Raw genomic sequence first — 14,677 nt, forward strand, 5'->3', positions numbered from 1 at the left:
GGATCGTAATTGAATCGCGTGGTTAAGTAACATGGTGGTATTAGTTGTGCAATATGAAGTTGATATGAGACATGTTTCGAGTTGATAGTTGTTATCATACGATGAGTAAGCGTTGTTTGTGCTTCACATTACGAGGTTGATGTTTTATATAACATATAGAGTAACAATTGAGGATGATAATGTGTGTATGATAAGAGTAAGAGTCGTTACGAATAGAGCGTTAGATAGTGATGATGATGACATGGGGGATGGTATTTCCGGGGAGTAATGACTTGAGTAGGAGGAATGGTGATGGCGTGTTTTCCCGTGTCTTGAGCGTTAAGATGAGTGAGTTGAACTTCGGGGACGAAGTTCTTTTAAGGGGGGAAGACTGTAATACCCGCCCTTTTAGAGACCCTTTGACCAGCGTTGACTGACCTTGGGTGCGGGAATAGTCTTAGAAATGCGTGCCAAAACTATCTTGAGTTACGTGTTAGGAGTGGTACTCGATAGAGTAGAGGCTACTCGATCGAGTAGCTAGGTTACTCGATCGAGTAGGGGGTCACTCGATCGAGTATGTTGGGTACTCGATCGAGTATCGAGTTTTCAGCGAGGGTTTTTAATCGCGTTTTGTTAAATCCGCAATTCATTTCCGCCCCTTTCTTCCCATCCATCAGTCGCCTCTTTACCTTCCCTTCACCACAAAACCTCCATGGAAGCCCTTTGAAGGTCCTTTTGCCTTAGGAGAGCGTAGCTTGAGTCGGGTAGCGGTCTTTTGCCGGGTTTCTCCTTATAGGTATGTCGTAATCATCATCACTATCCTCATCTTTGCATTTAGGGTTTGTTTGGTAGTAATAGGTGATCGTGTTGTGCTTATAGGCTTTGCTTGGTTGCTGGTTATGGCATGTGTTGGCATGGATTGGTGGCAGTTGCTTAAAGGTAGGTTCGCCTACTCAGTTTCTGTAGATGGTCTAGTGTGTCGGATGTTGTGGTTGTGTTGTGGTTGTTGTATTTTATCGCATTCCTAGTGTGATGGTTCTGATTGTGATTGTGATCGATTTGTCTCTAGTTCTCGAGATGCGTTCTCGGCTGAGTGGAGTCACTTGCGGGAGTGGCTTCACGCCCTAGTTTCGCCCTCCGTGGAACCCGCCACGGGAGGGGATGTGCACATTAATAGGACAGGGTTATCGCTCGGTATGATGAGCGGGGCTTAGGTGGGAACGGCTGCGGTCCCCCACTGGCAGGGGTGGTCCAGTGGACAGTCGGTGACGGATATTGTTTGGAGTGGGTGCGATTGTGTGTGTGTGGCTGTTTGTGTTGGGTTGTATTGATAGTTGTTATTGATGTTGTTGTATCTTATCTCAATACTGACCTTGTGTGGTTGTCTTGTTTGTTTATGTGTCTGCCGTGATCCCTTATGGTGAGCAGTCTGTCTTAGCAGGTGTTGATATGGTCGATAGCTGGAGTTCGGGCAGGGATGAGTCTTCACGAGATTTGATAGTATAGCGAGTAGTCTTTGAGTTGTATCTTTATATCATCAGTTGGTTTTAAATCACTTGTAAAGTAACATAATAGTTCTTTTGTCGACGTTTGATTATTACTTCCTCGGGCAACCGAGATGGTAACGCCCTTATATGCTAAGGAAGGCCTAGTTAAGGCTCCTCTGAATATGGGGGTGTTACAGCGAATCACAGTTGTTCAACATCCAGGTCCCACATTGTACTACGGTTTTCTGTACTGTTGGGTACTCTATCAAGTAAGGCTTACTCTATCGAGTAAGTGAGTTTTTGTTACAAATCAGTGTACTGTCTTATGGGCACTCGATCGAGTAGGTGTCACATGATCGAGTAGGGGACACTCGATCGAGGAAGTGACTTACTCGATCGAGTAAGTCAGTTTATACGGGTTATTCGCCGGGTTTTGATTGAAACGTGAGAATGTTATATAAAGTTATTTTTACCAGTTATTTTTACTTTTTCACTCATTCTTAATATTTTACACAAGAGAAAATTACGTAGCATTCCTTTCTCTCATTGCTATCAAATGCTAAGGGCTAGAGCCGTCGGATCGCAGAGTTCTTTACGCCGTTGAGACCGTCGCATTGTGGGTAAGATTCTAGTATGATTTTTATGTCGTTTCATTGATTTTAGTTGAAACCTTAATTAGGTATTTTGGGAGTATTGTGATTATTAGATGGTAATTGTATGATTGTGTGGTTGATAGGAGGTGATTTCATAGAGGAACGTTTCTGATTAGCTGATTGTGATGATCTTGGTGGTTGCTTTTCCAGGTAGGGTTTCCCTACTCATTTATTGGTTACATTGTATTAGATTTTTGATTGATTGTTGATGGTTGTTTAATGTTGATCTATATCGGATTGGAATTGGTAATTGGTAATTGTTGTGTTATAGTTGGTTGGTTGTGTTTGTCTGTGGTTCGCGAGGTGCGTCCTCGGCTGGGTGGATTCACTTGCGGGAGTGGCTTCATGCCCTTGATTCGCCCTTTGTGGAACCCCCCCACAAAGGGGATGTGCACATTAAGGAATATGGGTTTTCGCTTGGTATTAATGAGCGAGGCTTAGGTGGGAACGGCTGCGGTCCCCCACCGGCGGTAAGGATTACTGGTTGTGACCGTAATCTAGCAGGACTAGACTTTCAGGCTAGTCAGGTGATTGGAGATGTGAAGGAGTTGGGTGATTGTATGTTTTGTTAATATTGCTTTATCTTTTATCATGTAATCAGTAACTGGCCCCGTTTAATTGTTTTAAAAACTGTGGTGATCCATTCGGGGATGGTGAGTAGGTATTGAGCAGGTATGAGATGGATTGCGTGAGGGATAGCTGGGATCGAGTCACCACGTATCACTAGAGTCTTCCGCTGTGTCATTGAATTTATATTTCTTTTTAGTTGGTTTTGATAATTTGGAACAGTTGTATCGCTTTACAGTTTTGGGATTTTGTTATGTAATCGCTTAAACTTATTTATCTAAAGTATGTTCTTTTATGGTCAATTTGATATATATTGCCTCGGGTAACCAAGATGGTAGCATTTTCATGCATTAGGTGGTCTTGGTAAGACACCTTGGTGTATGAGGGTGTTACACACATATTCGTCAACTTGAATTCTATTTTATACTTTACGAAATTTTATAAGCTTTAGTTTTGCACTTACGATATTAGAATATGTGTTTAATTAATGGTAACCTTTTTATGAATATAATATTGTCTGTATCAAGCATTGATGATTATAAGTAATGCGGATTCAGAAGCATTGAATTTATTGGTATAACCCACGGTTTCATTTTATTGGTATTATAAAGCAATAAAAAATTTGGAAGAGCAAAATTTCTAGATTCGATATAGGATAACTTACTAATTCTTCATTCATTCCCATCCAATCAAAAGATATTTTTAAAAGAAATCCGAGATAAAATTAAGATTGAATTCTCCTTCTCTCTAAAAAAACCCTAACCTCCATCAATTAAATCTGGGGCTTTCATCGATGTAAGCCCCTCAAATAGCTTCATTTATCAATTACTAGTATGAAATATTATGATTTAATCAATAAAAGTCTCCTTTTTGGCGAGATCTGTTTTTTCGTCTCTATTTTCAGAGTTTTTTCAGTCCTTGTCTTTCTAGGGTTTGGTATTATTATTGGAATTATAGATAAGAGTGGTTTGCTATTATTGGAATTATAGATACGACTCTACAATGAATATGCGTTATTCGTCAACGATCTATGGTGCTAGCAGCACGTAAATTTTCTCCATCAATGAATCAAACGAAGGATCCCCTTGAAAGCTACATGAAGAGAGCGATACAAGGACGAGCCGAATTGTCATATCATGTTTTGAGATCCGTAGTTTTACAGGAGAAATTTGTCCTTTGGTTTCTATTAGAATTGTTTTCGGTTATACCTATCTTTTGTAAGTGCCGTTTGGAGTTTTATTAATGAATTGATCTTTTCCTTCAAAAAAAAGATATTTTATTTTTATGGGATTTTTTTATTTCTTGATAAATTGTGCGGTAAAAAAGATCTTTCTTTTCAATTTTATCAACTATTTAATAATTTTTCGTTTCAGTCTTAGTATTCAGTACTCCTACTACGAGTAAATCCATGGATTTAGGTGTCTCTTCCTTTTTTTCGTTTCAGTCTTAGTTTCATTCCTTTTATTTTTAGGTGTTTATATAGATATTGGTCGAGATGTATGAATCTGTGGATCTAGGTGTGTATATAGATATTGTTCATGGATTAACAAAAATGTGCAAAGCTCTATTTGCCTCTGCCACTCTATGAGTCTCTTCCTTTTTGCATATGACATTGCCATTACCTTTGGCAACATCCACTAATTCAGAACTTAATTTGAAAGCCATATTTCTACCCGGACGTTTTCGGGCTGCCCCTAATAACTAACGAATGGCAAGTGCTTTTCCTTGTGTGGATCATATTTCATTGGGAACTTGATGAGTCGATCCGCCTACACGTCTTCGCTCGATAGATAATTTGATAAGCCAATGAATTTTTTCTATGTTTCAGAATACGGTTAACCAACATGTTAACTAATGGATTATGATAAATTGGATCGTATTTTGCAGTTTTTTTTTTCTACAGTACCTCGACGTGACATGAGCGTGAAAGGGGTTCAAGAGCCAGTTTTCTTTTTATAAGGGCTAAAATCACTTATTTTGGCTTTTTACCCCATATTTTAGGGCGGATGTCGAAAGATATGAAAGATCTCCCTCCATGCCGTACTACGACTTTCGTCAAATACGACTTTCCATAGAATTTGATATGTATCTATGAGATCGATTATGGAATTATGTTACTCACTTTTAATTGAGTACCCGTTTACCTCCTTTTCCTATTTTCCCTATCCATATGATTGAGTCCTTGGGTTTTCGAAATAGTTTAAAATGAAGTGCTTCGAATCATTGCTATTTGACTCAGACTTCTTCTAAGAAAGTCGAGGTATTTCGAACTGGTTGCTGACACGAATAAAGTCAGGAAAACCCTTTGAAATTATTTCAATATTGGACCTTGGATATATAATAATTCCGAATCGAATCTCTTTAGAAAGAAGGTTTTTTGTCTCATAGTAGCTTGCTCCAGTCCCCTTACGAAACTTTCATTATTGGGTTAGCCATAAACTTCACATGATTCTAGCAACTTACATGGCATCATCAAATGGTACAAGTCTTGGATAAGAATATACAACGCACTAGAACGCCCTTATTGACGATCCTTTACTCCAACATCATCTAGGGTTCCTCGAACAATGTGATATATCACATCGGGTAAATCCTAAACCCTTCCCCCTCTTACTAAGACTACAAAATATTCTTGTAAATTATGGCTAATATTGGGTATATAAGCAGCGATTTCAAATTTAGAGGTTAATCGTACTCTGGCAACTTTACGTAAGGCAGAGTTTGGTTCTTTGGGGGTGATAGTGGAAAAGTTGATTGATAAGTCACCCTTACTGCCATTCTACAGAACCGTACATGAGATTTTTATCTCATACGGCTCCTCGCTCAATTCTTTCGAAGCAATTGGAGATTTCTTCCATAATTCTTTAAGTCTCATAGGTTTGATCCTGTAGAATATGACCCACTTTCTCATTAAGCGAAGGGCACGAAATAAATCAGATTTATTTTCGATCAAAAGTACTATGTAAAATCCTCGCTTTTCTCTTCCTCTATCCCATAGGTAGAGCGTTTGAATCAATAGAGAACCTTTTCTTCTGGATGAATCGATTATATTCCAATTCCTTCTCGATACTTCCCAAGGAAAATACCGAATTGGATCAACCCAAATTGACGGATTAGTGTGAGCTTATCCATTCGGTTATGCACTCTTTGAATAGAAATCCATTTTCTGAAAGATCCTGACTTTCGTGCTTTGGTGGGTGTCCGATATCCTTTCGATGACCTATGTTGTGTTAAAGGGTTATCTATATGATCCGATCAATTGCGTAAAGTAAAACCCGCGGTAACAAGATAACCGAGGAAAGTATACAGAAAAGACAGTTCTTTTCTATTATATTAGTTTTTTTTCTATTATATTAGTATTAGTTAGTGATCCCGGCTCTTTGAGTCCCTTCTTTCGTGATGAACTGTTGGCACCAAGCCCTTCGTTCTTTTTGTCTCTGTGGGCCGAGGAGAAGGGGGCTCGTCAGGAAGAGAATTGTACGATGAGAGAGGCAAGGAGGTCAACCTCTTTCAAATATACAACATAGATACTGACAATGCAATAGAGTTGGACTCTTTTATCGATCCGAATGGAATGAATCATCGTTTTCGTAGGGGTCAATCTTTGCCTACTAGGTAAGAAAGAGGATATCAAGTTCAAAATGTTGTCTCGGTAGGACATGTATTTCTATTAGTATGAATATAAAATTTAGAAATGAAGTGGTTAATAATGGAGTTATCATTATCCTTTTTGGAGTGACGAATGTTGTATGTGTTCCTAAGAAAAGGAATTTGTCTATTTTTCGAAGGGCGTGGAAACACATAAGAACTCTTGAATGGAAATGGAAAAGAGATGGCAGTTCTTTTGGAAAGGGTAACTACGTCCTCGGGCTTGAGGTCCTAACTGGTTAATTAAAAATGATTTTAATACTATTTTTTTTTCTGAGTTGAGTCAATCTATCGTGAAAGGTCAAAAGTGGTAAATAAACATTTTTTTATTGTCCGCTAAATGTAAATTTTATTTTTTCGCATGTAGAAAAAGAATCAATTAAATTCTGGGAGGCTTCATAAAGTTCTTCTTTCGGAGTTAAACTGCCATTTGTCCATATTTTGAGAAAACGTATTTCTTGTTTTTCATTCGCATTCCCATAAGAGTGAATACTATGATTCACGTTTCAAATAGGCATGAATAGAGCATCTATAGGATAACTTCCGTCTTGAAAGTTATTGGGTGCTTTAATATTATATCCTCGATTTCTCTTGAGTTGTAATCCGATACACAAATCAATTGGTTCCGTCATGCTAGCTATATGTTGTGTATTGTCAACTATTTCAACGTACGACGACATGATGGTATCTTGAGCAATTACGCATCTAAGGCCCCCTAAGAGCAATAGCAATAGAAGAACTTTATATAAAGTTCTTCTATTGCCATGTTATTTTTTTACTAATTCCAATATTTAAGAACTTTTATGTACAATTGATGACCTTTAAATAAAGTTCTTAAATGGAGCCCATTTTTCACTATCCTACATTTTCATTAAATAATCATGATTATTAATTATTAATTTATTTTTTAGCACAAAAATATTATTGTTTTATTTTTTAGTTGAATAACGGAAAAAAATAAAAAAAATACTGAGGTAAAGTTATTGAAACAGAACATATACTTTCCGTAATATAATCTAAAAATACATGATATAAGACAAAATAATTTGGGAGAAACTTATTGGCATACACATACAATTCACATAAATTTAGAATATAACTAATTTATCTCGACAATGCCTCCAAAACGTTGCCAAATATGCTCCACCAAATCTGCTCGAAGTTGGTGGTGAATGTCACGATCACGGACATCAGCGCGCCTGTGAAGGGTAGACCGAAATTCTTCAATTGATCCTTGGTTGTAATTGATAGGAGGACCCTCATCGATATCGGGGACAAAGTTTGTAATTTGATCTCCTTCATTTTCAACAATCATATTATGTAATATAATGCAGGCATACATGATCTCCTTCAAATTTCGCCTATCCCAAAATCTAGCTGCATTCAATTCCCCAACGAGCCTGTAAAACTCCAAATGCTCTTTCCACATCCTTTCTTGCCGCTTCTTGCATATTCTTATAAAGTTTTCTCTTTGGATCTGGAGGAGTTGGGAAACTCAATACAAAAGTAACTCATTCAGGGTATATACCATCAATGAGATAGTATCCCTTAGTATATTCAGTAGTATTAACTTCGAAACGTACCTCGGGAGCATAACCACGCACTACATCATTGAACAATGGCGACTGTCGAAGAACATTTATATCGTTATTAGCCCCAGCGACTCCAAAAAAGCATGCCATATCCATAAATCATATGAAGCGACTGCTTCAAGCATAATAGTCGGCACACCTTTGTCACCTCGAGTAAATTGTCCATGCCATGCAAATGGACATGCCCTTCACTGCCAATGCATACAATCAAGACTACCTAACATACCTGGAAATCCATGACGCATATTATGCATTTCAAGTAAACGCTCAACATCAGCGGCAGTCGGCCTCCTAAGATAGTGCTTTCCAAAAATTTGTACAATCTGATGACAGAAATTAACTAAACACTCTCTAGCAGTTGTCTCACCAATCTTTATGTAATCGTCACAAGTATCCGGTGGACATCCGTATGCAAGTTGACGAATCGCAGCGGTACATTTTTGAATTGGAGAAAGACCCATTATTCCCGCCGCGTTATACCTAAGTTGAAAATATTGAGAGTGATGTGATAATGTATTAACAACATGAAGGAATAAATACTTGTGCACGCGGAACCTCCGACGAAATATTTGAGGCGGGTATAACGAATTTTCGGCAAAATAGTCCTTTACGAGGCGCTCATGAGCCTCCTTACGATCACGGATAATAGATTGCCTAGTGAGCCACAATATTTGTCTTTGTTGCTCCATGAGCGTTTGAAATATTTGATCATCCATATCATCGGTTGACTCATCAACTAAAACTTGAATGACAATAGCTTCCAAATCATTATCATTGTTGTCATGTAGAGCCATTTTACGTAACAAAAAACTTTGTATAATGAAGTAAAGGAATGAGAAGGACGAATGAGAGTTATGAACAAAATGGATTCTAAACTATCTATATATATATATAGGCTTTATAACGGCTACTTTACAACGGCTAGTTTTTAACGGCTAGTTTTTAACGGCTATTTTATAACGGCTAGTTTATAACGGCTACTTTACAACGGCTAGTTTATAGCGACTACTTTACAACGGCTACTCCATAAAAATATCAGACACTCCACTGGGCTCTCTCTTAATATAGTAGGTGATGAACTAAATTACAATATTAAATCAAATAAATAGAAGATGATCTTATTATAACATTATAATCTCCCACAATAGTAAAGCAAATCAAACAGAATGCTACACACTCTCTTTTGTAACGACTACTAAAACTAATCTCCCATTAGTTTCATTGTTTTCTTCAACTATTTTTATTTGTGATAATTTGTAACGACTACTAAAAATAACATTACACCTTCCATTTAGCTTTGATTTCGGCACACATTTTGAGATGAACCGCTTTAGCCTCTTCCGTATAGTTGCTTGTGTCTGTATTTAATAAGGCTATATCTTCCGTCATTGAACGACTTTTTAGCCTATCGCTTAATTCCTTCATAGCTTGGATTTTTTCTTTTTGAATTTCTTTATACATAGTGAATTGCTCATTGAATTTCGTTTGAAGTTGATCTCGGTCCATCTTCCCCTTGTCTTTCTTTCTTGCTTTAGCGGCTTTTGTACCCATAGGGCGAGAAGCGGAAGTTTGATCCTCCATACAAGACGATAACCTTTTCGCACCCGAATGCTCCTCTCCTTCTTTTGCCGCATTCCATTTACCATTCTCGTTAACTATAATCCAAATGTGCATATATTGGAACTTTCGCTTCTTGACCTTATTCCATTCTTCAATTGTTGCTTCTTTGAGTTGGTCATCCGACCATCCACTATGATACTCGTTATGAATTCGAGTGTGTATCTCATTAAACTCATTAACATCACCATTAACCTTATGCCATCGGCCCTTCGCTTGGTCGACCGTTCTAACACTTCCAATTTCATTGTATTGGTTAAAATAGTCAACTATCCTTTTCTAGAATTGTCCATCTTTCTGATTTTTACGAATTTTTCCGTCGTCGGAAATTGTTACCCAAGCTTTTGCTAGAACTTTGTCCTCCTGCATAGTCCATCGTTTTCTTTTGCCACCAACTTCATCATCTTGTTCATCATTGACCTCGATATCGTCTAAACCATGTTCGCTTATGTCGATGGGTGTAATAGGTGACGAATCGGAAATTGGGACACTTGGTGCGACGGACCCCAATGACGTACTAGTCAGGTTAGATGAAAGACTCGGTCTTGGACAAATATTACAAATGTTAGCATAGCTTGGCAGACCATATATTCCCGGTAAATTGAACATCGAGATTTGCGAGTTTAATGGAATTTGGGGACTGTGATTCATATTTTGAAACTGCATACTTGGTGAACTATGGCGTGGGAAGTTTTGAAAATTTGACATACTCTGTACATTTTGTGAAGTTGGGAAGTTTTGAAAATTTGACATACTCTCTACATTTTGTGAAGTTGGTATGTTTAAATTAATTTGATCTCTCCTACCCTCTGCCATTACTCAAATATTCTATATATATGATTTGATGGTGATGAATGGTGATAAAAGGAAGATAATACATGCACGTTTAAACAATGGCCTTTAAATAGAAATAGGTATGCAATATTTTTGGTGTACATAATTAATTATTTACATTCAACAGCTCTTTTTTTTTCTTCTGGAAAACAGGAAAAATTTAAATTTAAATGGATTTAACACTTTTCAAGGTTATGTTAATTGCTCCCCAAATTCCAATATAAGTATCAACTGGGTTCTTAATTTAGAACTTTATTCTTAAAATTAAGAACAACTTTTCATATGCAATAGAAGAACTTGTTTTTGTGGGTTTTCAGTGATCACCCCAAGACTAAGAACCACTATTGCTATTGCTCTAACACAAATGGATGCTTCACAAGTTCCAATATAGATTACTTTTCAATATGATTTCTTTCAAATTCATTAAAATGTCATGCACTTATTCTTTAATACCTATGATGGTAGAGTATTCATGTGGTATTTTCTCAGTTTTTGCGCGTGTAATAAATGTTCCTTCCATTTCTCCAAGTAAAGCTCTTCACATTGCAATGCCGATTGTGTCAGCTTGCCCTTTTAGAAGTGGAAAAATAATAAAGCGCCCATAATAAAGACATTTACTATTTGTTCTTGATTCAACACACTTCCACTGCAGTGTCCGAGTCGATACTCTTATTTTCTCTCGAACCATCGGAATATTAAAAATATCTTTGAATCGTTTATTTATGTGGCATAGGGTTTACGTCCCGCACGAAACTTAATAATATACTGCTTCAACGAATAGCTTGTAATGCTGCATCTCTTGACCCTTTTTCATGACTTCTGCTCGTTGCATTTTCTGCCGCGGTTTGAGCCGCAAATGGCGTCCCCCTTTTTGTACCTTTAAAGTCACAAGTACACACGAAAGCCAAGGAAACAACCTGAACCCGTACACCTGTAACAGTTACAATCGTATTGTTGAAACTTGCTTGAACATGGATAATGCCTTTTGGTATTTTATGTGCACTTTTACGTGAGCTAATACGTGCATTTCTACGTGAACTAATTTTTTGTATAGGTTTTGCCATATTTTATCATTTCATAAATATGTGTTAGAGATATATGGATATATCCATTTCATGTCAAAATAAATTCGTCATTTTTTTACATTATATTACTCAAGACAACAACTTTTAATACTTTAACTTGTTTAGTTGTCTGTGAAATTCACGGGTCTATTTAAATTTACATGATTGCTTGTTTTTTTTACAACCTTTCGGTAGTAGCATACTACTGAATATCAGCTCCTTTATTATATTAATCTCATTTGACTTTGAATGTTTTCGCAAGCAATAATGGCAAATTTTCACTCAGAGATTGTTTGTATTCTTTTTCTCCATACGTTCAACGGTAGTCTGTAAGTTTGCTCCGGAGTAGTAATCTAATATATAGGTTTGAAGGTGTCCGGAAGCAATAATTGAATATTTTCATGAAATTGTGGTTATAAATGATCATCATTCTGCAACATGAACATGGCAAACCCACCCCGAAATAACTCAGATATTCCATTTTATGGATAATGGGTCTCCCTCCAAGCTTCAAATATGTGACAGTTCAAAATTTTGAGACTGAAATTATTTATAATTCGACATGGTCGATGTCCAAACAATTAGCCAAACATGACAACTATGTGTGCAGGAATGTAAGACCTTGAAGACCTCCTCAAACAACTGCATTTTAAAAAGGTCATTGCATAGTTAAGAAGCATTTTCGTACAATTTCTGCGGCCAAAGCCAGTACCATGGGCAACTCAACAAAACTAATACAGAGTACTTTGTATTAAAATTAATAGATGATCGTAGGATCAAGATACAAATAATATACCCCCCATTGGGGGGGGGGGGGGACATTACCTAGTACATAGTTTGCAAATTGGAGCTACCTCATACAAGAGTAGCATGAAATCAACAGCTGGACATGAATAATCTGTAAAAAATAAGAAGAATATAGTACATGCTTAATTGCTTATAACTATTCTGCCAATCATTTTTTAATAAGAAAAAAGATTTCGTGAGAATCCACAAATCCTCCCACATGACAACAATATGAGAGAAAATACTCTGACACTAATATAGTACGGAGTGCTCCAGTAAGAAGGTAACACAAAAAGTTTTAAAAAGTAAAAATTTATTCAAGAGGACAACCTTTCTAAGTTTATTAGTTTACGATCCCCGTCCGAAACTACAAGCTCTAAACATCCAATTCTAATCTTGCATCATAGTAAGAATTCATCAGAGTCAGAATCAGAGACAATACATCTCCACTCGATATAGAATGTAAAACTATGACAGAACACAACCGCAACAAACATGACATAAGCAACTAATGCAATCCTTTAAAAATAACGACCGACAAACAACCACAAGAAACTAATGAAATAAATCTCTACAAGGGAGAAATTAAAATCAATCCAACTTCTCAACTAAAATATGAATGCATGTAGTTTCAAATTCAGGATAAATACAATAATCCAAATTGGAAAAAAGAGGTAAATATCGATCATACCCATAAAAATATTGAAGCCAACCTAGGGTTTAACTTAAATATTTATATTAACCCTCAGAATTAGAAAAATCCTCGATTTATCTTCATAGCGAATTGGCGGGTATTATTTAATAATCAACAAATACTTTTGTGGTAGCTTAATGGTTTTGATTAAACGGAAGAAATAATTTTAGACACTTGAATATGTTGCTTGAACTTTTGTTAAATGTATCCGAAGTGAAATTGATTTTCTACTAAAGCTAATGAATGTGTTTAGTCTTCCATTTGTCTATTACTTTTTCTTTGCACATTTATTTGTCATCAAATAGCTTTGCTTACGTGGAGTCCTAGAGTAACAAATTGGAGTAGGAGATGCCAATGACACGTGGATTAGTAGAATGCTTTAGGTTAGCCTTTTAATATTATTTATAGATTAAACTATTATCCTTGTCATTGTTTATGTTTTGGGTTAGAACAAATTACTATAATTTGTCCCTGTCTACGGATCAGACGACGCTTTTCACAAATGTTACGAACAGAAACCCTTATTTTCATATTTGTCATTCCTTACTTTTAATTTGAATCTAGTTCATGGAAGAAAATAAGTTCCTTGATATTTGAAATCTTGAATTGTACTCTCGAGAGGAGTGTTGAAGTTGAAAAACCACTTAATCGTGTGAGTCCTTAGTGCAGAGTTTTTAAAATTTATCTATGACTTCTAGTTCAATCATAAAGTCTTATTTCAATTTTAACCCTACCAAGGGAAAAGTTTTTCCATATAGAATTACGTCGTATCCTTTATGAAATGAAATTATAATTTTTATTTTTTATAATCCGATATTCAATATCCAAACGAATGCAAGTTATATAGTTAGTGGGTGATTTTGTTCTTTCATTCCAGACAAAACCTCCTTAGCGTATCAACTAATAGAGCAGAGATATTAGATAATCTGTCTTTTGTCTTTTTTTGTTCACTATTGTAGGCAATTTTTGATTTAATTTAGATATTAGAGGGATTACCATATATAACATAAAATTTCTCCCCAATTCCTTCTCATAGAGCCTCCCGATCTGGCATTATACCGCGAGAGGTAAAAAGAATTACAATTCCTATTCCGCCTAAAATTCTAGGAATTTCTCGAGAGTTAGAATAGGTCCGTAGACCAGGTTGACTGACTCTCTTTAAATATAAAGTATTCAATATGGGCCTTTCCTATTTCTTCTATGTCGTAGAGTTAAAACTAAAAACTATTTGTTTCCTTCATGATGTTTTCTCACGTTTTCAATAAAGCCTTCTCGTAAAAGTATTTTAACAATGTTTTTGGTGATGTTAGTCGATGCTATTTGAACTGTTCATTTTTTATTCATGTCAGCATTTCGTATCGATGTTATTATATCAACAATAGTGTCTCTACCCATAATGAGCCAAAGTCTGCGGTGTATCCAAATTTTTATATAATCAACATGTTTTTTTATCACTTTTTTCTTTTATTTTCTGCTATGAATTACAAAATGAAAAATTTATAAATAAAAGAAATATACGTGATAAATAGTCTATTATCTCATTCAAATATTCGATTTCTTGTTTTTATAATACCCCAGGAGCTAATGAAACTATATTAGTAAACTTCTGTTTCAATTCGCGGGCAATTAGTTGCGCCAAAAACTCGAGTTCCTTTTGGATTTCCTTCTTGATCAATAATAAATGAAGCGTTGTCATCATATCTTATTATCATACCGTTTTCTAGTTTGAGTTCTTTACAAGTACGTACAATTACAG

General features: G+C 36.2%; 1 protein-coding gene across 1 annotated transcript; it reads right to left on the bottom strand.

Annotated features, from left to right (window-relative positions):
- Window positions 1–7,433: 7,433 nt before the first annotated feature.
- LOC141595350 (uncharacterized) lies at window positions 7,434–8,720 on the bottom strand. The gene is made up of 3 exons (XM_074415315.1): window positions 8,153–8,720; window positions 7,918–7,997; window positions 7,434–7,811 (listed from the first exon to the last, which is right to left on the bottom strand). Exons 1-3 carry the CDS (start codon window positions 8,718–8,720, stop codon window positions 7,434–7,436), a joined length of 1,026 nt encoding a protein of 341 aa, XP_074271416.1.
- Window positions 8,721–14,677: the final 5,957 nt, after the last annotated feature.

The sequence above is a fragment of the Silene latifolia genome, chromosome 8 (genome assembly GCF_048544455.1).
Source record: "Silene latifolia isolate original U9 population chromosome 8, ASM4854445v1, whole genome shotgun sequence".
In the NCBI taxonomy this organism is placed as follows: Eukaryota; Viridiplantae; Streptophyta; class Magnoliopsida; order Caryophyllales; family Caryophyllaceae; genus Silene; species Silene latifolia.